Source organism: Vulpes vulpes, chromosome 1 (assembly GCF_048418805.1).
Source record: "Vulpes vulpes isolate BD-2025 chromosome 1, VulVul3, whole genome shotgun sequence".
Taxonomy (NCBI): domain Eukaryota; kingdom Metazoa; phylum Chordata; class Mammalia; order Carnivora; family Canidae; genus Vulpes; species Vulpes vulpes.
The window spans coordinates 34,518,307-34,545,305 of NC_132780.1; the positions used below are offsets into that span (position 1 = coordinate 34,518,307).

At 47.3% G+C, this 26,999-nt stretch overlaps 1 protein-coding gene across 1 annotated transcript; it reads right to left on the minus strand.

Moving 5' to 3' along the window:
* Window positions 1-1,899: 1,899 nt before the first annotated feature.
* KLF9 (KLF transcription factor 9) lies at window positions 1,900-24,053 on the minus strand. Its single transcript, XM_026001561.2, has 2 exons — window positions 23,071-24,053; window positions 1,900-2,195 (listed from the first exon to the last, which is right to left on the minus strand). Exons 1-2 carry the CDS (start codon window positions 23,573-23,575, stop codon window positions 1,966-1,968), a joined length of 735 nt encoding a protein of 244 aa, XP_025857346.1. The 5' UTR covers window positions 23,576-24,053; the 3' UTR covers window positions 1,900-1,965.
* Between the last annotated feature and the right edge of the window lie 2,946 nt (window positions 24,054-26,999).

Genomic DNA, 26,999 nt, shown 5'->3' on the forward strand with positions numbered 1-26,999 from the left:
GAGAAAACACTTTCCTTTTTATCTCAATGGACTGTTCCCAGTCCCTAATGTTAAAAGCAGTTCTCTTTATAGAACTACTAATACAACTACGTTGGTTAAACAAACAAAAAAAAAATAACACCGTGCTAGTGATGGCTATTGTATTGGAAGTCAGAGTCAGCCAGGACCCACGCCTGCCGTAGGAGCCCACACTGCTTCTGGACTGGAAATGCGCCTGTGTCGGGTGAAGTCACGAGTTCACCTTCAGGGAGGCCCCCAACGTTTGCACGACACAGCTTACAGCACGTGTATAAATGAGAGTGCACCATAGCTCCCTGGTTTATATATTGGATAAAATTGTCAGGAAGCATGATTTCTGACAAAAGAAAATGTAAACATTTCTCCCATGGTCACTGCTGACTCTCTTACTTGAGGTTTCTTCTTCGCTATGAAAACAGTTCATTGTTCTGACCACGTGAAGGCCAAACTTAAGTTTTCAGGTAAATGGCATATTATGGATGTAGTGGTTTAGGCCATTGTAGACACCTGGATATAAGATATCTAGTGGTGAGGCTTCTGATGTCAAAGGTACAGTGATGTGTTCTCATTCACACGCATTCCGCGTACCCTCGTTTTCCAAAAGGGACTGTGCTGAAGTCACCTTGGAAATCATCATGGTATATTCCCTTGGGGCTCCCTACTTACAGAGGGATAGGCTTCTCTTTTCACATGTCAGCTCCCTTTTCCTCTTACATAACTCTTGCACCTGTTTGTGGGAGTTTGTAGGAACACGGGCAGGAGACCAACACACCTTTTTCTCCACCAAATCGGTGTTTCCCGAGCAGGTTACTGTTTTGCACCCATTCAAATAAAACCCAACAGAGTCAAAAACCCTCTCGCTTCGTGGCATTAAAACAGTAAGGTGATGTTAACTAAAAGGATCGGAAAATTTGGAAAAGTTAATAGAGTTAAAATTCTGTTTGTTCTTTTTGATTTTTTTTTAAAATACTACCCTCCTCCTCCTTCAGCATCTGTCGGATGTATTTTGCCCTCCCATCTCTGCCATGATTTCATAGGGAAATGTGTATACTATATAAAAAAAAAAAAAGCAGATTATAACGTGGTTCCAAACAGAATGTCTGCTTCTACCTTAAAGCACGTATTTAACTTATTCATCCTCTGCATTAGAAAATAAAAGTGCAGCTTATGTTCAAATAGTACAATTCATACAAAGCAAGGTTTAAAAGTTCTGTACTTAGTGTAACCTTTCAGAGGTTTGTCTTGATTAGTATAAATTCAGACTGCTTACCCATTGACTATAAGTAACTTTTTTTTTTTTTGTGGTTTTTGTTTTTGTTTTCAAGTCTTTAGATGACAGATCATGCTGGAGTAGATGTGCTCTTGCTTGCATAAAGACAGCTGTGCTATGGCGTGTTTTTTGTTTTTTTTTTTTTTTGTTTTGTTTTTGTTTTTTTGTATCTCAAAGGTTAACGTGATTCAAGAGAGTGGTTTTTGCTAAAGAAACCGAAGCACACTCGTCATTACATCGAAAAAGGTAAGAAAACAATTCTGGAGAGAGACAGCAAGCAGAAAGGGGCCCAGCGTCACCCCGGGACGCCGCAGGTCTGCTCACCGGGTCGGACGTATGTACACCAGGGTCGAATCTTTAAAATCCTGCCCCCAAGTCTGGGCTTTGCCCCCCTCCCCCCGGCCCCCCTTAACCCCCCCCCCCCGAAAAAATAAAGGAGAGAGAGAGAGAGAAGGAAAAAACAAAAAAGCATTTGCCTTCCCTCCAACAGTCAGAGACGCTGGGAGCTGCCTCGGCGGGGCCAGGTGCGGGCTCGGATGTCCGGCCGCGCTGTGCTGCGGGAGCCGCTGCGGGGAGCGCGTCCTGGGTCCTGCCGGCGGCCGGGCGGGCCGGGCGGGCCGGGGCGCGGGGCGGGGCGGGGCGGGGCGCGGCGCAGTCCGGCCGGCGGGCGCGGCCCCTCACAAGGGGTGGGCCAGCGCCTTTTTGGAGCGCTTGATCATACTGGGGTGGAACTCGGTGTGGCGCCGCGCGTGCTTGGTGAGGTGGTCGCTCCTCATGAAGCGCTTCTCGCACAGCGGGCAGCGGAACTGCTTCTCGCCCGTGTGCGTCCGGTAGTGGCGCGTCAGCTCGTCCGAGCGCGAGAACTTTTTAAGGCAGTCTGGCCACGTGCAGGGGAAGGGCCGCTCACCTGCGGGGGGGACAGGGCGCAGGTGAGGCAGAGCGTCGCGCACGCCGCAACCGTCCCGGGCCGGGGGCACACACAGGCCTCTCACCTGGGGGCCCAGTGTGTCCCCCGCAGCCACACCCCCGCACCTGCCACCACCCCCCGCCCGCACCTGCCACCACCCCCCCGCCCGCACCTGCCACCATCACCCACCCCCCCGCACCTTCCACCACCACCCCCCCCGCACCTGCCACCACCACCCCCCGCACCTGCCACCATCACCTCCCCCCGCCCGCACCTGCCACCACCACCCCCCCGCCCGCACCTGCCACCACCACCCCCGCACCGGCCACCATCACCCCCCCGCCTGCACCTGCCACCATCACCCCCCCAACCCGACCTGGAGCCTGCATCCCCAGTGCTGGCATCCTGCCCACCCCACCCCCCACCCCCGGGGACCTCAGAAAGGGGCGCTGCATTTGGGGACAGAGAGCGACCCCAGAAGGAACCAGCGCTGCCGACCGACTCCCTCACCTTGGGGCTGGAGCCTCCCACACCGAGCAATCCGTTTCTGTTCTGTAAGCCACCTACTCGGGGACACCTGGCCAGTGAATACGTGAGGACGGTTGGGAGAATCATGTTCTCCGGGCACATGAACCTGATATGTGATCCCCACTGGATCCCCGGCAGCCTTGGAAAGTACTGTTATTTGGGGGGAGGGGGTGGTGGTGGTGGTTATTCTACGGGGTTGCTGGTTCCATCGGTTCCGGTTCCGTGGGAAAGCCGGAGAGTGGGAAGCCCTAACCCTTTGCTGGATTTGCCGGCACCGCAGGACTGAGGCGGCTAGTCCAGCCAGGCTGTCACCTGGAGCAGGTGTTTCCCCCTGAGCTCCTGAGTGCTGTGGCCAGCAAGCCTCTGGCTGACCCAGTCTGGTGACAGGGAGGCCAGCAGCCACAGGAAAGAACAAACAGTTCTCAGTAACAAACTCAGTAACAAACACTTTTAGAGACACGGAGAGTGCCTCCTGTGTAGGCCATATTTTAGGTCATATTGTCTTATTATTATTATTTTTTTTAGTAATCTCTATGCCCAAAGTGGGTCTCAAACTCAAGACCCCAAGATCAAGAGTCACACACTCCCCTGATGTAGCCAGCCAGGCACCCCAAGTCATACTGTCTTATACAAAAAACAAGTTTGTTTCCTCTGCCACATAATAATCCTTCAAATATCTGAAGACAGCTATCATGTCTCCCTCTCTCTAATCTCTGTTCAGACTAAGCAGTCCCGGTTTCTTTCATATTTCTCATACAAAGAAATTAGCATTATTCTAATATAGTAAGAGCTAAGGCATCCTGTCACTGAATTCTCACAGGACACCCTGTGGAGGTGGCCCATTTCACAGATGAGGAAACAGGCTTAGCACTTGCTGGTGTTGCCAGCACCCCCTCCTTTGCGGCTCCTCTCCTCAGAGTCAGTATAGTGTCTTCATGTCCCACTTTATTAAAATGCGACTGAGCCTCACCCTCCAGACATGATCGAGTTAGCACTGAGGGCCTCTGCCATGGCAGGAGAGGGCCTATGGCCATGTTTGCTGAGGACACACACAAGCAAAAAGGCATAAGGAGCTGTTGATGATAAGAGAGTCTGGTGTGCCCTTCTTGTGAGCCCCTGGCTGCCTTCTTCTCACCTTGTTCAAGCACGGCCCAAAGCTGCTGCCTTACAGACCCAGGGCACACAGGCTCCTGCCTTCCACAGAACTCTCCAGACACTCCTTTGGAAGGTGTGAGGAGTGCATGTTTTCTCACTCCAGTTCCCACCTTCCTGGAACCCAGAGACTCAAAAGGCTGAGAGCTGTCCACTGCAGTGCATCTGAGTCATCCACATATTATTCATCCTTTCCTTCCAGTGTCTCCTACCTCATGCCAGAGATGTAGAAATACTGATCATAAGAACAAAACCAAAGCTCGGTCATTTCTGTGACAGTCCACACATGGCTAAGGTTTTATTTGCTATTCTCTCAGCAGAGCCATGGTTATCATGCCCTGTACAATCTCTTTATTCTTATGGGAAACCCAATATGGGTAATACAAATCTCTATTAGTAGATTCGTTATACGTGGGTTTAGGTACGAACCCTCACTGAGCCAGGGGGCTGAAGAGCCATACCAGCAAAGGCAACAGCAAACCCGTGAATGCCAAGCCCTACCCAAGGTGGATGGGTATTGGGGTTAATGAGGCAAGAGGATGCTCAAAGACTCCGAGAGGGCCAAAAAAAACCCCAAAACTAAACAAGAAGAAACCACACTTCAAACTGAACACTTTTGAAAAAACTCAATGACACGGAATTTGGAGACCACACTTCAACTTCTGCTGGATCAAACAGTTTTCTACATGGTTCAGAACTTGGAACAAACGTGGAATGCAGGTTGTCACAACACAATAAGGTTGAGCCTCTTGGGATGAAGACAGCATCATGAATGATTTTTGTACTACTTATATCACCAAGCATTTAGTAAATGCCTAAATTGTGTGTGTGTGTGTGTGTGTGTGTGCACACATACAGCCGAGGTTGCTCACATGACGAAAGCCTGCTCAGAAGTTTCCTAGATCGCTGGGGGAAGATAACTCCTGTCTCTTCCAGAATTACACTGCAACCAAGTCCTCTTAACTCCAATGAAAGGTCTATGGGAGAAATATTCTCTTAAATATGTTATGTTAAAAAATATAATGAAGGGTTAGAACTCACACAGCAATGAGTTATAAAACCAAACCAAAGCAAGCCAAACGGAACAACCCTCACTGCTCTCTCCATACTGGCTGAAGCCTTCTCTCCCCTGCTTTGTGATTTGGTGGTGAGAAAAGCGATGAAAAGGAAAGGCTCAGTGTTTTCTCAGTGCTTGTTAGGACAAAAACTCATCAGAGCGATTTTTCATGGAGGACTGGTAATGTGGTTTAGCTTACTCACTGGCACATGTTTCTTTCAAGTGAGTCACGAGAGGAGGTTAATTTACTGGAGTGGATCTGTGTCCACTGTGGGAAAGATGGATCAGAAGACCACTCGGCTATGCTCCAGGTTGGGAATGAAAGAAGACACGCCCTCTGTTCTAGGAAGATGGCTTTATAGAAGAGATAGTGGATGGAAAATTACCATGCAGCCTGAATCAGCTGTATGTACAGAACCATTAAGTATTTATGACGATTTATGTAGGTTTCAAGTGTAATCAGGGTCCCTTCCCACTGAATTCACCTTCAGTCTAGCTTCTGGCTCTACTGTCTTCACTGCTCCTCATGGTTGTCACCATGTGACTGTTCTCTTGCTTCTAACCCAGATGCTACCATTGACGTAGTAGCATCTTTATCCCTGTTTCAGAGAAGAGAGGGCCACCTACTGAGCCCAGAGCAAATCAGAGCCACCAGCAGCCTTTGTTAGACTCATATAACTTGTGTAATTCCACCTTACAGTTTCTGAGCATTTAAAAAAAGATCTACCTGGAAGTGAAATGCTAGTGTAAAAGCTCCAGGATCATTTTGATTCTTCTCGGATCCTTTGGAAAAACATTAGTGATCTAAATCAGGGGTTTAGCAAACTACAGCCCGCAGGCCCAATCTGACCCACCATCTATTTTTGTAAAGTCCAGGAGCTAAAAATGGTATAAATACCATTCTTATTTTGGCTTTCACCAAATCGTTAGGGGGAAAAATCAAAATAATAATAATATTTTGGGATAGGAGAAAGTTTGATGAAATTCAAATTTTCACATCCATATACAAAGTTTACTGGACCACAGTCATGCTCATTTGTTTATATATTATTACCTATGGCTGCTTTTTACTATAACAGCAGTGTCAAGCAGTTGCAACAGAGAATGGATGGCCCACAAAGTCTGAAAGATTTGCTACCTGGTCCTGCATAGAAAGTTGGCTGACCCATGATCTCAACCTGAGGATTTGAACTTTTACCTGGTGTATACAAGAGTTTGCAAATCCAAATGTCTTCAGGAGCCGGACACATAATGAAAAATGGGTGAAATGCCAGCTGTATTAGATCATGGGTTGTAGTGGAATCCATGGCCAACTGGACAGTGCTTTGTCCCCTCAAAGGCATTCAAATTCAACACTTTATAAAGCATTGTGCCAGCCAAACAATGTGTGTGCTTGCAGGAAGGCTGGATTCTTCTTGGGGACTGAAAATTTGTAGGCCTTTGAAGCCATTCAGTTCTTTAACCCAGTGAAGAGCCTGCATACCACCTACTTTGGTATGTTAGTTAATAATAGACACACAATAAGGTAGCATGTAAAAAATGATACATGTTTTGTACCTAAGAAAGTATGGAATGGCTAAATATGTAGAGAAGGAAGAATTTAAGGCTGAATGGGATGAGAGATTGTGGGCAGAGGAGGAAAAGAGAGGTCTTGGAGAAGCTGTGGCTGGCTTTTCATCCTGTACCCAAGAGAAAATCGAGTCAGGCCTTTCAGCTCAGTGCCAAGGCCCACAGAAGAACAGTTAACCTTCTTCACGCCGAACAAATCATATGGCAAAGCAACTACCAATTAAAGAATCTTTAAACTTGTCTTCAGCATTAATGAGAGAGTTACCATCCTCCAAAGGAGAGGGGCGGGGGAAGAACAGGAATGTACTAGTGTTTTATTTCTGGCCTTTACAGGAAAACATACCCAGAGGCAGTGACACAATAAACTCTTGCTTTACTGGAGCAGAGCTGTTAACAGCACAAGTTCCTCTGCGTTCTCATTATTTATATACCGCTCCCCTCCCCTTTCAGCAACCAGCTAAGCACCTCTCGCTGACAGACTCGGCTCAGAGTGTAAAATAAACTTGATCAAAACGGCTACTGAAGACCGCACCTGGTGTGTAAAAGACTTTCTTTGCAGAGACAGGTCAGGCCTCCAGAAGTCTCTGGGCCTCCAAAGGGTTCAAGAGAAGTGGAGTAAAGCCTGCTGGCTAGGCGCTTGCCTACTCAGCACAAAGGATGGCTCGTTGCTTTTAAGAAAGAGCCTCCACTCTACCTGGTGATTGGTGGACAATGCCAAGTAGTGAGTTCTCCATATGGAAGGAGAAAGACGACAGTGTGGGTATTGCTGCCTGGATATACTGAACCTCCTCCAGGCTGCCCTGAGTTCAGACAGGCTGAGAACACAGATCTCCCATACCCACTTCCCTACCTGGTTCTCTTTCCCATCCCATCCCAACCCACAGTTCCACGGAAGAGTCTAAAACGGGCTAACCTTAACCAAATACAAACTCTGAGCCTCCCATTGCTTCTAGCAAAAGTAACTCCATCTTGTAAAACAAATCTAAGGGCTTGAGGCCTCCTTTTCAGAACAGAATTCAAAAATACCAATTAAGAATCACAGCTTCTTGCCAGTATACAAAATCAGGGCTGCTTCTTGAGGAAAAAAAAAATAATGGGTTTTGTTTATTGAAAAAAAGGAAGTAGGATTCCAGAGATAAAAGGAAAATCTGATATTAGAAAATCATATATGATTCTCTATTTTTAACAGGCAAATATACCTATCCTCACTCCACCCCCCCCACATCTTCCCTTGAAAAATTCAACATCCATCCTTAATAAAAGGTTTTAGGAAAACAGAAGAATAATTCCTTAATAAGACAGAAAATACAGATTGGACACTTTTCCTCAGCAAGGTCAATAGTAAAATAAAGGTAGCATTCTATTAAAGTCAAGCTCAAGGCATGAATGGACACTGTCTCCATCACTACAGCTACTTAAAATTATTCAGGAAATGCTAGCGAGGACAATTAGATAACAAGATAAGAAGTAAATCATTGGAAGGGGAAGTTAATATAAGAATTATATTGATTATAATTATATTGATACAGACTTGTTTGGAAAGTCTTAGAGAAATGCCTAAAAAAAAAAAAAAAGCTAATATAAATTAACGAATGCATTCTTAGGTGTAAATATACAAAAGAGTAATGGGTTTCTTATATGCTAACCATAGCCAGTCAGGATGAGCCTAACAATAAAAGTTCAAGATCTGCATGAGGAAAATCTTTAGACCTTGATATAAAAGAAATTGAATAAATGGAATATTTCCCATGTTCTTGGATGGTAAGTCTCAATGGTGTGAATGTGGGAATGCTGTACAAATTCATCTATGAAATTAACACATACCATGGAAATTCTTTTTTCTTGAACTTGACAAAACTATTCCAAAGTGAATTTGGAAGAATAAATATACTCGACTTGCCAAGAAAATTTTGCAATAGAACAACAATAAGTGAACACTTGCAATACCAGTTATTACAATGTATGATTAAAGCTGCAATAATTAAGATAGTGTGAGACCAGTATAAGAAAAGACAACTCAGTGGAACAGTCAAGTCTGAAAATAAACCCAAGACTCGGTAGGGATGGGGTGTTTCAAATTAATGAAGAAATGAATGTTAAATTCAGTAAACAGCAGAGACATCTGGTTAAAAAGAAAAAAAAAATTAAATCTGGATCCCTACCTTATACCATTCCCTTCAATAAATTCCAAATGAGCTATACACATAAATGTAAAAAATAAAACCACAGAGGTGAGAGAAAATATAGGTGACTATTTTTAGAATTCTGGAATGGGGAGAGACTGTTTCAACATGAAACCAAAGGCAAAATCCTATTTGAAGAGTAGTTTTGAAATACATAAAAAATTTTAAACTTCTATATAGTAAAAATATACCTAAGCGAAAGAACTTGAGTCAGAACAGTGAACCTAATAAAGGAAATTATATAGCACAAGACAAAAGGTTAAAATCTGTAATATGAAAAGGACACTTACACATCAAAATTAATAACCCAATTTAATAAAATTGGACAAGGATGAAAATAAGTAATTTATAAAATAAGAAATACTACTGGCATGGGGCACCTGAGTGGCTTGGTGGTTGAGCACCTGCCTTTGGCTCAGGTTGTGGTCCCAAGGTCCTGCAATGGAGTTGTACACTGGGCTCCCCACAGGGAGCCTGCTTTTCCCTCTGCCTATGTCTCTGCCTCTCTCTCATAAATAAATAAAATCTTAAAAAAAAAAAAGAAATACTAATGGCCAATAAATAAATATATGAATATATATTCAATCTCACAAGTAATCAAAACAAGCCAAGTAAGACACCAATGAAGTATCTATCAAGCTGGTGAAAATGTTAAAAAGTAAGTGCACATGGGGTGCCTGGGTGGCTTAATTGGTTATGCATCTAACTCTTGAACTCAGCTCAGGCCTTGATCTCAAGGGGTTGTGAGTTCAAGCCCCATGTTGGGCTCCACGCCGCTGGTCATGGAGCCTACTTAAAAAAAAAAAAAAAAGTTTATCCATTATTGGTGGAGCCATGAGGAAATAGACCTCTGTTGTGTTGGTGGAACTTGAAATTGATGTAGGGATTTCTGGCAATATATTTCTGTAGGAATTATTTTTTGGTAATTAGATAGGAACAAAAAAGTATACAGGGGTACCAGCTTTGTTCATAAAAGCTAAAACTTGGTAACAACTTAATTGTCTAACAGTAGAGAACTGGTTTGATACATTGTAATGTATCCATACAGTGGAATAGTATGTACTTGTTACAAAGGTGCTAAGATTGTTACAGAATGAAATGGAAAAACCATAGCAATACCCAGAGATGTGAAAAGAGCAGTGTATAATCCACTGTATATTTATGTACGTGCAACATCTACAGAGAGAAAAAAAATCCTAGAGGAATATATATAAAATATGAATAGCAGCTATCTACAGGTGTGTGTTTTTTTGGGGGGGGGATAAAGAGTAACACTTTCTATAATTTTCCTATATTTTCTAATTTTTTAAAAACAGTCACATACAAATTTCTTTTATGAGACAAAGTCAGAAAAAAGTCTTATACAAAACAAAGGAAACTGATGCACTCAAGTTTAAAATTTTCCATGAATGGGTTGATCATTCTCGATCAAGAATATATTCACAGAGGATGGGGGGCCAGGTATTTCCTTTCTATTGAGAAATAACACTCCGGATATCTAAGACCAAAGAAAAGAGTATCACTCTGTTTCCTTTTCAAACAAATTGTTAGAAAGAAGCTTTCAGAACATACCTCATCTGTTTTCTCACTTCTCCATCTCCCCACCGACTCCTACTTTTTCTGTATGCGAAAGGGAGAATGGCCCCTATGAGGACAGACAGGAATCTGTCCAGAGCGATGGCAATGCTACCCAACCAGGGGGTGAGTTCACTGGGAAGAGCGGGGCAAGCATGTGCAGAGGTGCAAAGCCCAGCATCCACACAGACTCACACAGACCTGCCCTGACCCCAGACCTTCGGCACCCTCATCCCATTGTTCATTATCATGTCTTGCAAGGCTGACATGCAGGTCCAAAATGTGAGCCTTTGCTCTATTTTTCATGCCCATGATCCTCAAGTGCAGAAGCACAGTGCACTTGACAGAGGAGGTACATGGGCCATCTCTGGGAGTAAACAATTCGACAGTTCCCTGCATAAATTGTTCCAGTGAACCATGAGCTCAAAAATCAAGAAGTCAAAAGGCAAAAGAAAAATCAAAAGTCTCCTGTTTGCCAGAAATATTTCTACCTACACATGCAGATGCTCTGAAAAAAATAAAAGCACTTCATAGGCTTTAAAAGAATAATCCTGCCTGAATGCCATCCCATTATATTGCCATTTGCTCTTGGCCCCTCTCAGAATCCCTCTTGCGGTTGGGTTTCTTTTTATATTTGATTTGTTGGTATAACAGAGTCATTTTAGAGTTTGAATGTGAGATTTTACTTCCTGGCTCCCATGTTTATCTGTGGAAAGCAGCCTGTCCCATTCCTTAGGTTCTGAACTGGGAAGTGGGTGTGTGTCAGTAACATCTGCCACATAGCACTTGTTCTGCAGCACACTGGTGTCTAGGGAGCAAGCCTGTCTGAATATTGTTTGTGTGTCCCCAACCTCAACTGATCAGTGAGACAGCTCATGTGCTGGGACCTCAGAAGGAGAGACGGTGGACAACAGATTCTTGGCTCTGGGTTCTCAACCTGGCAAGAGAAATGTCCTGAAGTCCCAGGGATACGGACCCATCACAGCAACTCTAAAACTGGCAGAGGTCGAGAGCCCTCCCCACAACCACACAGCCAGGTCCAGGCCTAGATTAGCTGGTTCCCACGTTCTTCCTGCCACCCCAGACTATGCTGCTTCTGCTCAGCTGTTTGTGGGAAAGAGAAATAATAAGTGGACCCACTAAGCATTGAACAGGATATAAATGTTGAGTGGCAAAACTATCCTAAGAACATAGATTCTTTGCATCTTTGCATTTTGGGTAACTTTTATAACCATCAAATTCAAACCTGTCAAACCTGTCAGATAAAGCCAACTTAGATGGCCGATGACTTGTCCAAGGACACACATAGATGAGAACCGGTTTTCAAACTCTTCCTTGGCTTGGAGCACAAGACAAGACTGGATGTGAAAGAAGAGCAAAGGCCCTAACTCAATGGAGAGAGAGAGCCTTCTACCACACGTTTCTCTCATTTTCTTACTCCCAGGCCCTTCTTTCCTGATGGATTGGCTCAGGGAGGGCATTTACAGTTTAAAACAAATAGGTGCTGCTGAGCATTAAGTTCCAAAATAGGGTCTTAAAAATGGAAAGCAGACCCTGAAGTCCTTGAAATCTCTTGATTGGCCAGCGCTGCTGACTGAGACCTGAGCCATAGAGAGAGGCAGGAGGGGTGGGGTTTATGAACAGACACAGAGGTCCCTAACAAGTGCCCTGTGTTCTGTACTGTCCTGTTAGTAACACGTGGGGGCAGTCCTGGGGGTGTGGCCACTGTGGCCTGGCCTGGCCTGGAGTCTGCACCGGCCCCTCCGGGGAAGTTCCCACACAAACCAGGGCACCTGAAGAGTCAGGCAGCCACACTGAGGAGGGGCTGTGTGCATGCCTCCCAGCCTTACCCTTCCAAATGTCGGGTGTGGAAAGGGACTGTGTGCTCTTGAGCCCATGAGCACATAGTTGGGAGAATGCCACAGGGGTCCCGAGTCACAGACTGCAAGGATCTACCACCTGGAGCCATGGTCTAGAGGTCCTCTTGAGCAGAGGATGCTGGAACATGAGGACCAAGACCTAAGCTAGTGCATGACACCCCAGGGGACACTATCAAGGTCAAAGGATGGTGTGTAACATCGACAGCCCTCCCATGATGCCAAAAAAAAGTGCATTTCTTGCCTACCAAACACCAGATCACTCCCAGAGAAAGGCAAAGGAAGAAGGAAAGAGAACCCTGATTTTGCAAATATTTACCTAAAGAAGACAACAATTCAATAGATAAGTGACAGAGAGACCCTGAATAGGACTCAAGATAAAAGTTTTTCCACCAATAGTACAAATGAGAGTGGAGGGGGGGGATGAGGGGCAGCACTTGAGAACTCAGTTCTGGTTATTGACAGTTACATCTTTGCACACCCCACGGCTGCGACTGGAAAATCCGTGTCCAATGCACACGGGTTACTTTGCAAGGGCTACTGAGACTTTTAGCATCCTTAGCAAACACAAGGATAACCTTTCCATTTGTGCACTTAGGTACAATTATATGTGGCGTCCACAGCTTCCTGTTGGGAGCAACCACCATCCGGAGAGCTGGCGCCTTTGGCACAGATCAAGCAATGGGCAAAAGACAAAAATACAGATGAGACTGCTGTCTGGTTAGAAAAATGCCTACTCTACCTGCCAGCCAGGCTGCGGCACTCGCAGTGACTCTGAGTGACTAGTGATGCTTCTCCAGCCTTTCCCTTCTGGGCTCAACCTCTGTACACTGCTCACACCACGGTAAAGTTGTGATGACCACATGCCATGTGGGCCACCGTCAGACAGTTTTTCAAGCTTTCATGGAAGGAGCCACTGATTCCTATTGCCTGGGGTTTGTTACCAAAGACCACAACATTTGACAGTGCTGAAGTGTCCGACCTTCACCATGCAGTCCCCCACCTGGCTCCCCCGGCCCCCCTGGATGGGCATTCCTGGGCAGTGCTTCACATGTGGAAGCAAGCGGGACATGGAGAAGAAATACATTAGGTGACAGGGGCAGAGCCCATGTCTCTTTATGCTGGGGACCCCCACCTCAGAGGGATAATGCTCACTAGACAAGCATTTTCTGGCTGGCCATGGGTATGATTTGTAACTCAAGAGATGAAGAGCCAGCTGTTTGGCTGTCATTCTGCTTATTTTCATTAAAATGGCAATGATACAAAGCTACTGTAGAATTATGGCAGCACAGGAATTAAAGTCATTTTAATGTGTTCTTTAGAAGTTATTTTTAAGAGCTAATTTTTGCCTCTGATAATTTATTAGGGTGTTTGTGTTGGGCATTACACACACTAAATAGACTCCAGAATCCCTACGGGAACTGTCATATAAACAGCCCATCTTTGTAAAGATGAGCTCTTTATCTACTAACATCCAGGGTGACAAACATTCATGTAAACACAATTCATTTTCCTGGGCATTAAAATGGACAGACAACTGGAATCAAGACCAAGTGAATGGTGCTGGTTACCACACCGTTGCTGTTAACTTCATTCCATGAGAGGCTTTGGGTACTGGCTTCCAGGATGTCCACTGAAGAGGTTTGAGACATGAGCCTGAACACAAGAACTTCATGTTGAAATAATCTATCTTTTGCAAAGGCCATTTAGTACATGCATTAGTGGCCTGTCTTTTAGGGTAAACTCCAGGGATAGCTCCGAGCCTTTTCTCTTCAAAGGGGAGAAAAAAGAAAAGCTATCATATAATCTGTCTCTCCTTTTGTCAAACCTCTGTTTTTTGGAACAACCTGTCTATAGTTCTATGTGGCAGATAGAGGGGGTATCTGTTGGTTTTGCCTGTCTGGCATCCATTGCTTCTTTTGGGTAATAAATAGCACGCCTTGCGTTTCCTCATGGAAAACACCCCTTTCCCACTCTGGCGGGGAGAGTGACCCTCAAACCCCAAGCCCAGAGGTTCAATATGACCTAGCCATGCCTCAGTGATTGAGTTCAGGGACAGCCACAAAATTCTAACTCAGTTAATGAAGATGGAAGCCTGAGACTTTTGCTGGAATCATTAGGAAATAAGAACTTTCTTTCCTGGCTGAAATGGCAGGCTGGGAGTCTGGTATGTGGTGGCCACCTCACCACCATCCAAAGACAGCCTGCCCATGAATGAAGCCAAAGCAAAGGACGGCAGAGCTGAGCCAGAGAGAGAGCCCGACACTGAGTATCTGAATCCAGAGACACCAGAAACTAGAACCACCTCAGATATGTTGGTAATTTGAACCAATCACTTTTTTTTTTTTTTTTTTTTTTTACTGAGTTGGTCCAAGTTTGGATTCGGTTGCTTGCGACCAAGAGTCCTAACTCATATAGCTGTGCACTCAGAACTGGTATCTTTTTCAATTGGAAGGAAGTAGCTTCTGAATAGCTCTTAGAAAATATCGGAGAGGTTTGGTCAGAGTTCAAGAATTCTGTAGACATTCCTAACCAAGGTTCATAAAAACCAGCCACAAGCCAGAGTTAAAACACAAGAACAGAGAGCTAAGGTTTGATGGTTTGGGAGCCAAGTCCAGGAGAGGCATGCAAGACAATGGGGTCTCTTTCCCCACTGGTGGAGAGCCCAGGGGTTCAGATCAATAACAATTCATGCAGAACTACAGGCAGCTAGAAAGATACTAGGAAATTCCAGAGTAAACTTGGATTAAGATAACTGACTCCAAGTCTAATTCCTCCTATAAAATAAGAGTACTTTCCTACCTCAATGGACTTCTGTGAGCTTACATGTGACAATGCATATAAACCATTTAGGTTAGAAGTTGGCATGTAATAAATGCTGGATGTTATTGCTATTTCTATTATTATTACTGCTAATATTAATAATTTTCCATTAAACTATTATTCACAATGTTCACAGTGCCTGCTTTCAACATCTAGCACAGCTCTATGCATGTAACAGTCACCCAATATTCTTTCAATGAATGAGCTGCTGCTGGATTGCTCTGGAATTGCACACAAAAATTCTAGGAACCTCAAAAGCTTCTGGGCAACACCTATAAATTATTTTTAATTATAATTCTTGGTCAATGAGGATACTATCCGAAATGCTTTAAATGCATTATCTGATTTAAGTCTCAGAGCAACTTCAGTTGAATCACTGAACTCCATTTTACAGATGAGAAAACTGAGGCTCAGAGAGTTTTCAACATACAAGAGTGCCGGGGTGGGACACAGCTCAGGTCTGAGGGCCCCGAAGCCCATGCTTGGATTGCTCTCAGTACTGAAGCAAAGGCCTTTCCTGGGGATGCCGTGCATTCAGGCTCCTTAGAGTAGGCTGGTCTCCCCATTACACACTCTTCCTACTGCCTCTTCCTCATCAAAGCCGGCCCCCTGGAAGGGAGAGATGGGGAAACCTTCTTTTCCTTCTCTTTGAACCAAGATGATCTATAAAATGCTTTCCAGTTCTGAAATGTCTGCAAAGCTTTTTGTCCACTGCTTACCCTACTGGTTCCCACTTTGGGTCCAGTCAACTCTGGGAGGCACTCACTTCTAAAATGACAGAGGCTTGCCTTGGAAAAATGTTCACACTTTGTTCGATACAAAATACTGCTGCCTGCATTTCAAATCCTTGTCATTAATTTTGCATGGCTTAAGCTCCCCTCTCTTTATTTTCATCTATGTAAATAATGTCCTCGCTTTTTAAAAAGGCTCAATCAGGGATGAATTCCATTCTCCTATTCAAATTTGTGATCATTCTCAATTTTATTTAAAAAAAAAAAAAAAGAAATTCGAACATCCAGAGGACCCAGGCTTGGACAGTGAGCTAGCTGGTTCTTGCAGCTCTAGAATCCTTGGATTTCAGATCCAGATGTTCATTCACATCTCAGAATTCCAGAGGCTAACATACCTCACGATGAACCCAGATTCAAAGGGAAGCCTGTCAGTGTACCTTGGTAAACACTGGCTTGGAGCACAAATGGAAACGAATGCCTTGGAAGATCCCACGCATAAAAAATGGATGCACCTCACTCCCTTAGAGGGGAAGGCATTCTCTATGAATAATAATGTGAGTCCTATTATTTGCTGAGGGGACTGCTTGAGGCCAGGATAAGACAAATGTTTACTCTTGGCCTTAATGCACCAAAAAGGTATTAAAGTTTCAGGAGGGCTCCAGGAAGGGCGGAGTAGGAAATCTCACTGGCACTTGGCCTTGGGCTGGTTCACAGTGTGCTGCTCCCATAATAAAAGGGCAGAGGTTCCCTCTGACTCCACCTCTGCCCTTTCGCTTGGTTAATTTGGTTAATGTGAAGCAGCTCTTTAAACCAGGATTTTAAAAATGTTAACCACAGATTGGAATTCTCAGGAGGCGGTGGGGGAAAAGAATTCAAATCAAAGAATTGCAAAGAATTCACTGTGAGGGAAGGTCTCTGCGTGGGCCAACCTGGGTTGGGCTTTTAGCAAGTCTTCAACAGCCCTATAGAGTCCGGGGCGCCCTCTTGTGTTGCTGAAGAAACCCAGGCCCCAGGAGATCGGGCTCTGGGCCGAAAGTCACATGGCTGTCAGGGCAGCCGGCCAGCCTCCCCAACCCCGGTGCTGCTGCTTCCAAACCCTCCAAGGGAACATGCTTCAATCGAACAATACCCGATACTTGGGAGGGTGGCCAGACCCTCTTCTACAGGCAAAATGATGGATGTGATGACCCCTCAAGGTCACTTCCAATCTCCAAATTCTACTCTTTTGATGCTAACAACTGCTGCCACCAAGTGCTCTGGTCACGGCCTAGACCTGGGACTAGCTTCCTAACAAAAAGTGGGGTGGAGCGAGAGACAGGCTTGCTCAGAGACCACTGCAGAGGATCCCATTTCTTTCCCTTTAACCATCTGTGGGTTTTTTTTTTTCCCTTCCTGTTGCCCCTCCTTTTTGCGAGTGTTGCATAGAAACAGAAAGTGCCTTTGTACCAATTACTAGGCACTAATTTACGTTCTTCAGTGGGCGCTGGGCTTGCTGGAGAAACATTAGGATCAGGTGGGAGGGTCGGATGTGGGGGAGGCCTGGAAGGCTGCAAGCTTTTTCTCCAAGCCTGAGAACAGCCAAGAGGAGAAGAAAAAAAAAACAACCCGAAAAATTTGGAAGTCAAGACTAACGAAAATGACAAAGCTGGTTTTATCTTGTTTGTTTGTTTGTGTGTGTGTGTGTGTGTGTGTGTTTGAAAGTCAAAAATACTGGTAATCATAAGGCATTCAGAAATCAAACCAATGGCCTGGAAAGTCGTCTCTAACCAGGGCCCGCCACGTTGTTTCAGAAGCTCCTAGAAGAATGAACACTGGAACCTTTCCACCCACTTTTCTTCCCAATGAACTTAAGGAAGACCACTGTCAGCTACTTTCCCAATATGTCATATGATAGTTCTCCCTGGGAAGTTCAGGCTGGGAATTTCCCACAGACATTGCAGAATGATTTGCTCTTGGAATAAGCATCAACAATTGAGACAAGAATGTAAATCTGACCTTTACATTCAGAATCCAAGCATTCACTTGGAGGTTTGAAGGTAATGGGGTGTTGCCATCAAAACAGCCCTATATTTGCTCTGCTACCTCCTCCCGACGCCGGGCCCCACTCGTCCCCTCCCCTTTCCTCACCACTCATCCAAGATCTGAGGGGGAAATTAGGGGAATGACGTTTTCACCCTGTAATTCCACTCTGTGTGTATCTTCTGTTGTGAAATAATAACCCTGCCAGCAGCAGCAGCTTTTCTAAGGCAACCCCACTTTGTTTTTTGCTAGGACAGCTGGATGGAGGGTGTCTGAGGACAGGGAAGTGAGGAAGAGGAGCAGTGGGTCCTTCCTACATTGAGGACTGGCAATGAAGAGCTATTGGGTTCCCCCTGCCCCACCACGACCACCAAAGACCCCAATCCCCAGGGTGAGATCCTAGCAGTGGGCTGGGGCTGGGGCAGCCAGCCATCTGGGCCATCTTCCCTTGGAACAGAGAAGGTGTTAGCCTCTTGCCTGAAACCCAGAAGCAATCCTTTCAGTAGTCCATCCTTGCGATCCTTAGAAACCTCTTATCCTCTACAGCTAGAAGCCATCTGTAGCTCTTTGCTTTCTTCTTGAATGTAGACTGTCATTTTTTCCCTGACAGGATACATGAGATTGTGTCTAGACAGTCTCACTGGGGACTGGGGTGTATACTGCCTCAAGGGGGCAAAAATTGGATCTCTGGCAGGTGAAAAAAGTCTTAGCTATTACAGTGGTTTGTGGCCTTCTCAAGGGGAGCAATACGTAAACCACTCTACAGTATATCAGTGGCACTAAGATGTCATGTGAGGGGCGGAGAATTATGGGGAAAAAAAATGACTAGGGTTTCCTTACAGGAGAGAAAACCGGGCGGCGCGGGGGAGTAGAAAAACAGTTACCAGTGCAAACCCCACTCAGGCTAAGCTGTAAATCTATTTTGGATGAAGCGTGTCAGGTTATGAAATACAACAATCCACATCACTTGGGGAGTCCTAGGGAAAGAAGAACAGGGCAGAGAGAATGTCTCCTCAAAGGCCTCCCTTCTACTTACGAAGAGAAGAGAAAGTCGCAGAACTGGGCATGGGCTAATGAACAGCCTGCCCGGAGGCCACTTGTGAGCTAAGGCCCCCAGCCTGGGGCCTGCAGCCAAAGTGAGACCTTGCCCTGTCCCTGAACCCCTGCCTCCCGGGTAATGGAAGTGGATCCTTTCTCACACCTCTGATGGCACAATCTCCTGAACCAAACAGTTGACTCTAAAGCTTTTTGCAGTAATTAAGGGAGATGAGTACAAGAGGCTCAGGGCAGGCCTGGCACCTGCATAAGCAAAATCTTTCAAACTCTGGTCTCAGGGAAGGAACGTCCTGGCTGAAGGGACATTCTTGAAGAGTCCAGAAAACTTGTTTCCAGGGTTGGAGGAGACCTTCCACGGTGAGGGGCCCTCCAGATCCCTTCTGCCAGATATTCTCAAGTATCCCAGGGAAATGTTCAAGCTGGATGAGGAAAAACAGAAGCAACTGCTCTTGAGGGTTTTGCAACTCTTGTGTCTCCTTATTTTACACGGACGTCCTTATGCTCTATTAAAAAAAAATAAGTGTCATTTTTAAAACCCTTTCTGTAGAACTCGAGTGATATAACCATGATCCTCAAGCTCAACCCACTGTCACTACTTGGGGAGAGCTGACTTGAGTCCTAAAAAGAAAGAAAAATGGCACTTGGCATGGAAGTGAAGCCTAAGGTCTCTACCATTAGGATGTCAACCTTGCATGAGTCTACACCAGCTGGTTCTGAAGACCTGGATCTGGAATTTGGATGTTGTTGTTTCCTTCCCCCAAAGATTACCCCCCTCAGTATACATAACCATTCAAGGTGACCACAAAATCAGGAAACTTAGGATAAACTCTTTTAGTGCTCATGGAGAGACGTGGGTGTGGCAGGGGGTCTGCACAGTGAGTGGGTATTTGTGGAGTTAGTTTGGGGTATGTGCTCTGAGATGGGGGGTGTGTGTGTAGGTGTGGATGTGGGGGCTGTGAGAGGACTTCTGTGTGCACACGGGCACACAGGTGAGGGCAGTGATATGGCTGTGGCTCTGTGGGGCAGGTGTGACAGGATAATCTTAAAACCGCTTGCCTTTAAAAAAATACATATGCCCCACATGTTTTCCGGCCAAGTACTCTTAATGGGTCCCATTGTTAAACTGAAACATTACCATGAATGTCCTCTAATGTGTCCCCAAAGTCTGGAAACGAAACCAAATGTGTTTATGGCATTTTTCAGATTAACCGTGCATCTGCTTCTTAAACTTTAGAGCCTCTGACCCAGAGGCTAATGAAAAGCAAATTGAGCTTAGTATTATAAAATGTAAACTGACGTACTACTTAAAAATAAGTTTATCCTGGTTCCTGATTTTGAGGATACCCTCTCTATCACACACAAGCTACAAGATGCAGAATTTCTTGAGGGCTTTCTGTACGTGGAATCCTATTAGGTGCTTTGCCTATGTTATTTAATCTTTGTACAAGAACCTATGAGGAGTTGGGTGATAATAGCCTATTCAGTGGATTAAGAAACGGAGGGTCAAACAAAGAAGGATAGTAAAATTACATGCCAAAAGAGATGATGTAAATGATTAAAATAAAGGGCACTGTCGAGTAAAGAATGATCAGTTCAAGCCAATTGTTGCTGGGTAGGACTTCAGGCCCAGTACTGCCAGATGGATCGATTTTTCCAGAGAAGCCAGAACTCTGGATTTGTGACGAATCATCTGATTTCTAGATGTTAGTAACTAAACCACATTTTTATTAACTCTGGTTGGCCAAGCCAAACAAATTTGCGAAGCAAATCCAGCGGCAGGCCTGTCTAGTTTGCAAACTTGGAATTCCAAATTGCTGAAGTTTCTCCCACCTGGGAAACAATAGGACAAACGAGAACCCAACTCAAAAGTGTGTTTTCTCTTAGGATACTGCGGAAGTAGCTGCACTGGATGAAATGCAATTTTGTTTAAATGACTCAACTTCTAAAGCCACTGGTTTTGTGGAAGTGGCAGCTGGAGGAGGCTCCAGGAGCTGGGTGAGCAGCAGGAAGGACTCTCATAGGGCCACACAGAGCAGGGGGGTGTGGCTGGAATTTTAGCTGTTAAAAGCTTCATAGAATGCAGACATTCCAAGGGCTATCTGGGATCCACCTTCTGGAAAAAACCAGGAAGCTCCTTACCTCACTCCCCGCCCCCCCCCCTTTACCCCCCAAGACAATCCAACTTAAAGCTGCTGCAACTTCCAAATACACAAGACCTAGAAATCTCTTCTTTGGAGTATCCTTCACACATCCCTAGTTCAGTAGGAGTATGCTTCCCACAATATTTACAGAGGACGAGGTTTTTGTGCAACCACTTCCTGGTGTCACAGAGCCCCCCAAACGTAAAGAAGACACCTGCTATCACCATATCCCTAGTTTCAGAAGACCGACTGTAGCATTTAAAATGGGATTAACATTTTCACTCGGTTTTCCACTCCTGACTGTGTAAAAGGTTCTCCTGGAACAGCTGGGCCGGCTTGCCTTATGGAGAATTAAAGAGCACCACGCATGCACGCACACATAAGCAGCCATTTCTATAAATGCCCGAGAAAAAAAAAAAATCACTCTGCTGAATGGGTCACGTCTCCAGGAATCCTTTTTTCTAAGACAGGAAGACTCAGGTAGCGCCCACGCCCACAGAAACCCTGCAGGCCTCCCCGGCCACCCGAGCGGGCAGCTCCCTGAAGGAGAAAGTGCCTTTGCTCAAGGTGGCAGTGGGTGTCGGGGTGAAGTGAACCCCCGGGGAACATGGCTGACAAGGCCAGGCCCGCCCAACAGCTGCTGGTGAGTAACACCCTGGGGCTAATATACCCCTACCTCACCCTGGGGGGAGTGACGCTAAAGGTCACATCCCCCAGTTCAGGCACACATCTGCCTGCCCCCAGCCTTGCAGACACAAACTTTGTCAACTGTGCTAGTTTGATGGCAACTTAAGAGGACAACCGCAAACAGAACCTGATTTTGCAGGAACCACGCAGGAAAGTCAGTTTTGCTCCTGTGCCAGCAGCCACCTCCACAAGGAGCACTGTCCAAAGGAAATAAAACCCGACATGCAGTTACGTGGCCTTCCTCTGAAAGAGCAAAACCAACCCAACCCAACCCATTACCGTTCTCAAACCACAGGCCCAGGGCCTCATCTTGAGTGTACCGACAATTACACCAAAGAATGACAGTACTTTGCTAAGTAACTCCAACAGCCTCTTAAATATCGCGTGGGATCCAGGGAAAAGAAGTTCTACGAAAAAGATCAAGTCCTGTGCTTCCTTATCAGAACAGCAGTTGTAACAGAACCTTTACTAAAGATGTGGAGATAGCATGGCCCAACCCTTTCCAACTTTTTCTGAGTGTGTTACCCAGAACCAGCACGAGGCTGACCAAGAATCTCCAGAAGCCTCCAAAGCCCATCTTAACCTGCTTATTATGTCTTTTCTGGCCACATCCCTTGGGCCAGCCCTTGCCTTTTGGTGTCCCTGGGAGAGACCCTGCTTGCAGGAGGGAGCCTGGATGTCAGGCAAGGACCACACCTCCTCGCTCGCTGACTGTTCAGGGCGCAGGGTGCCACCAATCACGGTGGTGGTGGTGGCGGTGGGGAATCAGCTACGGAATCTCATTAAAAAAAAAAGGCTAACTAGTCATGAAGTTAACCCCTCCACCATCACTTGATCAAACTCCTCTGCTGCCCGAAGCAGTGTTATTTTAAACCTCCCTGGGGGACTCCGGGCCAAATTTAAAACCACCTTGGCAAGCCCTGAAAAAGTAGCAAGCACAGGGCTAAATGAGTCCTTAGTCATCCCTAAAAGGCTCCCCCCGTAAACTGCTTCTCCCCAGGTTTGGGGCGCGTCTCGCTGCAATCCCACAGGAGAGTCCAATAAAAGCTGCGCCATTTGACCTCCCCGATGCCAGCGTGTGCCCGGGCGGGGTGGCCCCGCGGCCGTGGGGTGCGGGAGCCCTGCGAGGGGGGGCGGGGCGGGGCGGGGAGCGGAGGGGAGGGGCGGCCCCGCTCCCGGCGAAGCCACGCACGGGGGCCGGCCCTCGGCGCTGCTCCCGGGCCTGCCGGGTTAGGGCGCCCGGCGGCTCCTGCAGACGGGGAGCTTTCCGTCCCTCCGCGGCTCAGTCATTTAAGGAGTCCAACGGCAGCACCTGATCCAAAATACTGGCCCCCTTGAGGCCGAGCGTGGTGTCCTTAACGCCCAGAAAGGCTGCCCAGCCGGAGGTGGACTAACCCCAGGGCTGGGCCGGGCCGGGCCGGGCCGGGCGGGGTGGGGGTGGGGGTGGGGCGGGGTGGGGGGGGGAGCCGCCGCTAACCTGTATGCACTCTGTAATGGGCTTTGAGATGGGAGGATTTTCCATAGACTTTCCCACAGCCACTGTAGGGGCACTTGTGCCTCTTTTCGGAGGCGTGTTTCCCCTTCGCAGCCACTCCGGGGTGGAGGAGGGAGAGCGGGCTGGGCGCGCCGCCAGGATCCTGCCTCTCCTCGGGGCTGTGAGAAGGACTCGACCCAGATTCGGTGGTCACGTCGCTGTCGGATCCCATGTCCTCGTCCGGGCTCTCCAGACTGTCGCTGCACACCGAGGGGGTCTGGATGGGTCGGTACTTGTTCAGGTCCAACAAGCTCTTGGCGATGGTGACCAGCGTGCAGTAATCCTTCCAGGTGTCCCCCGGGTCGCCGTGCTCCTTGGCCGCCTCGCGCTCGGGGAGCCGCAGTCGCTCGGCGTCCGGGGCGCCCCCGTGCTCCGGCACCGCAGCGCGGTTCGAGATAGACACCAGACACTGGGCGGCCACGAAGTCCATGTAGGCGGCCGCGGACATGGTGCGGGCGGCGGCAGCCCCGGCGGCGCGGCCCAACTCGGCGGTGGCTGCGGAGGTTCGGCGCGGCGGGCCCTGGCCTCGGACGACGAGCGCGGCGCGGCGCGGCGCGGCGAGGCGCGGCGGCCAAGGGGGCGGGGGCGCGGGCGCGGGGCGCTTCCGACTCGCAGGAGCGCGAGGCGACCTCAGCCCCTCATCTTTACGTAACCGGCAGCGCCTCCGCACGCAGCATCCACGGCCTCGGGCTCCGCCGCGCCGCCGCCGCCGCCGCCGCCGCCGCCGCCGCCCCCCGCGCCCCGCGCCCCGGCGCGAGTCCCCCCGACGGGCGCGCCGGCCGCTCCGAGCCGGCTCCCTTGGAAAGATGCCACACGTGGCGGCCGCAAGTTTATTCGCTTGAAAACGCCCCCGAGGCGCTGCGAGAGGAAACTGCAACGGAGGTACACGCCCTCGGCCGCCGGCCTCTCTCCGTCGAGCCGAAGCCCCGGGTCCCGTTCACGCGAGCACCCGCGCGCGGGGGGCTCGGGCCGCAGCGAGCGCCGGGTCTAGGACGCGCTTCCCGGCCCGTCGGCGGGCGCCCTCCGAGCCCCTGCTCCGGCCGGTCCGGGTCCGCGCCGCTCCGGCATTCTCTCGCTCAGTAACAATTTCGCAGAATCCCATCACGTCACAACCCAAACCCCCTCCCATTGGCCAGCGGGGAGGGTGATTCAACTCTGTTTACTTTCTCCCCCTGCCAGTCAGCGCGGCCTCTCGGCGGAGAGGTGCGTCTAGGACTGAGGCGCGCGGCCAATCCGGCCGTTCCGTGCCGCCGCCTCGTGCTACCCCGACAGCCTCGAACGCGGACACTTAAAAGGGTAACGGCCGGGGAGGCTGGCGGGGCGCGCCTGGCGGTCGGGGGCCGCCCCGGGCTCCCCCGGCCCGCGCGCTCCAGGCGGCGGGGCCGGGGCACGCGCCTCCCGCGCCCCCGCCCCGCCCCCACCCCGCCGCCCCGAACCCCCGGCGCTCGTTCTCGTGACAACAGAAAACTTCGCGCCCGGTTTTCCAGCTTGCAAACGGTTAAGTGACTTCCTGCAAACGCTAGAGTCCCAGCAACCCGCCTTCCAATCGAAAGTAAGTTGGTTGATGTCACTGACATTGGCCCGGCCAATCAGAAGGGCCGTTCCGAAAGCGAGCGCCCCGCGCCTGCAAACCCCGCGAGCTGGAGTGAAACTGGACGCAGCCTTGGGTGTCGTGGTGCTGGTAGTAAAAGTGAGACGTGTATGGGAGGGCAGGGGTGATGAGTAAATGCAATGTGAGTCAGTACCTAACAACAACAACCACCAAATGTCAGGCCAAGTTGTCCAAGAATAAGCACAAATGAGAAAGCATCATTTCTTTCTTTGTGTCTTTTTTCTTTCTTTCTTTCTTTCTTTCTTTCTTTCTTTCTTTCTTTCTTTCAGTTTGGGGACGCAGCATACTTCTGGGTAGATTTTTAATATACATGCAATGTGAGTCAGTACTTTAAAAGAAACGAAATATGTCAGGCGAAGTTGCACAAGAATAAACACAAATGAGAAAGCATCATTTCACTTCCCCCCCCCCCCTCCAGTTTGAGGCTGCAGCATGCTTTTGGGCAGATTTTTAATAATTCTTCAATCCAGGGACCCCTGGGTGGCTCAGTAGTTGAGCGCCTCCTTCAGCTCACGGTGTGATCCAGGGATCCTGGGATCAAATCCCACATCAGGCTCCCTGGGGGGAGCCTGCTTCTCCCTCTGCCTGTGTCTCTGCCTCTCTCTGTGTGTGTTTCTCATGAATAAATAAATAAAATTTTTTTTTAAAAACCTATTAATGATCCTTCAAGCCAATGCATTGACTATGACCAATTCATATGAAAAATGTAGGGCTGACAAAAGTTCTGTTTAAACCAAATTCTTGGGATGCCTGGGTGGCTCAGTGGCTGAGCCTCTGTCTCCGGCTCAGGGTGTGATCCTGGAGACCAGGGATCAAGTCCCAGGTCAGGCTCCCTGCATGGAGCCTGTTTCTCCCTCTTCCTGTGTCTCTGCCTCTCTGTCTCTCTCATAAATGAACAAATAAAATCTAAAAAAAAAAAAAAAAAGGCCTTTTTTACTATCTCACTATTCTTACACAAAATACCCCATCTTTGCTTTTGGGATACCTTTTCATTCCTCTCGTTCCTTAGTGCAGTTTATTCTAGGTAAGTTATTTTAGTTTTGTTTTGAAGCTACTGTAACCCATCTTCAATTAAATGCAGACAAAAATTTGTATGACTCTTTTTAAAAACACCATTTTCTTTCCATAGACCCTTAGATGTGACTTCAGGGTTTGTTCCTCTTCCCTCACTTTACAAACGCCAAGACTGAGATGTATAGAAGTGACTTGTCTATCTTATCGGGTAGATAGTGACAGAGCTCAATTGAAACCATAAATCTAATGATTCGAAGCCCTTTGGGCTTTAAAACAACTGGGCTCTTCGATTTTGTGAAATATTAACTGTGCTAGACAGATTCTTAAGAACTGGAAGGAGCCAGAGATCCTTAGATATTGAATATTGTGGCATTACCTGATCAATGATTAGCATGGGTCCTGGAGTCTGATTAACTCAGTTTGCCCCTCCCTCTGAATGAATGATGGGTTGTTTTCCATCTTGAGAGCTGAGAAAAGAATCTAGGGCTAATGCCTCTTGCAGGAGGCAAACCATCAGCACAACTGGTTAAAAATACACTGATTTTCCTAATTGGGTATGAGAGGTACCTGCCTCTTAGTGATACAGATCCACTGAGGTCCAACCATGGCCCTCACTGGCTATTAGCCTTGGTCAAGGGTTGGGAACATTACTCACACCAGTTTCCTGGTCTCTAAAGGTCCAAATTAACACTCCCAGTTTGAAGGCCAGTATAGTTTATTTTGACTTTGCTTTTGAAGTGATACAGGAAGATACAGCAGTAGGTTGACTATATGGAAAAGTGAAGTTTGGAAAAGGGGTGGCAGTCAACCACCAATGTTATCATCACCATCACTGTCACCATCACCAGCACGGAAAAGTAGGTACATCATGGCATGTGAAAGTGATGCCGTCTTAGAATTCTTGCATTCTAATCCCCTTAATTTTAGAAAAGAATTCACTGAAGCACAGGGGAGTTTGCCTACTTCATAATTTTTCTGGGACAAACTCTGTCCCCAAGGACAGATGATCATTTAGAAATTGCCTGTGCTTGCTTCCAAAACCAATGGTATCTCTCCAGGGTCTCTAGATCACCGCCTATATAGTCTCTTGAACTTGCATTGCAAATGGGCATTGCACTGGGTACCTCCGGACAGCCTTAGAGTTAATTAACATTGGGATTGTTCTAGAAGAGAACGAAAGTCTGATCTTTCCTTGGACATTGAAATCCAGGGACTTGAATGAATCAATCATCATAAGTTTTTTTAA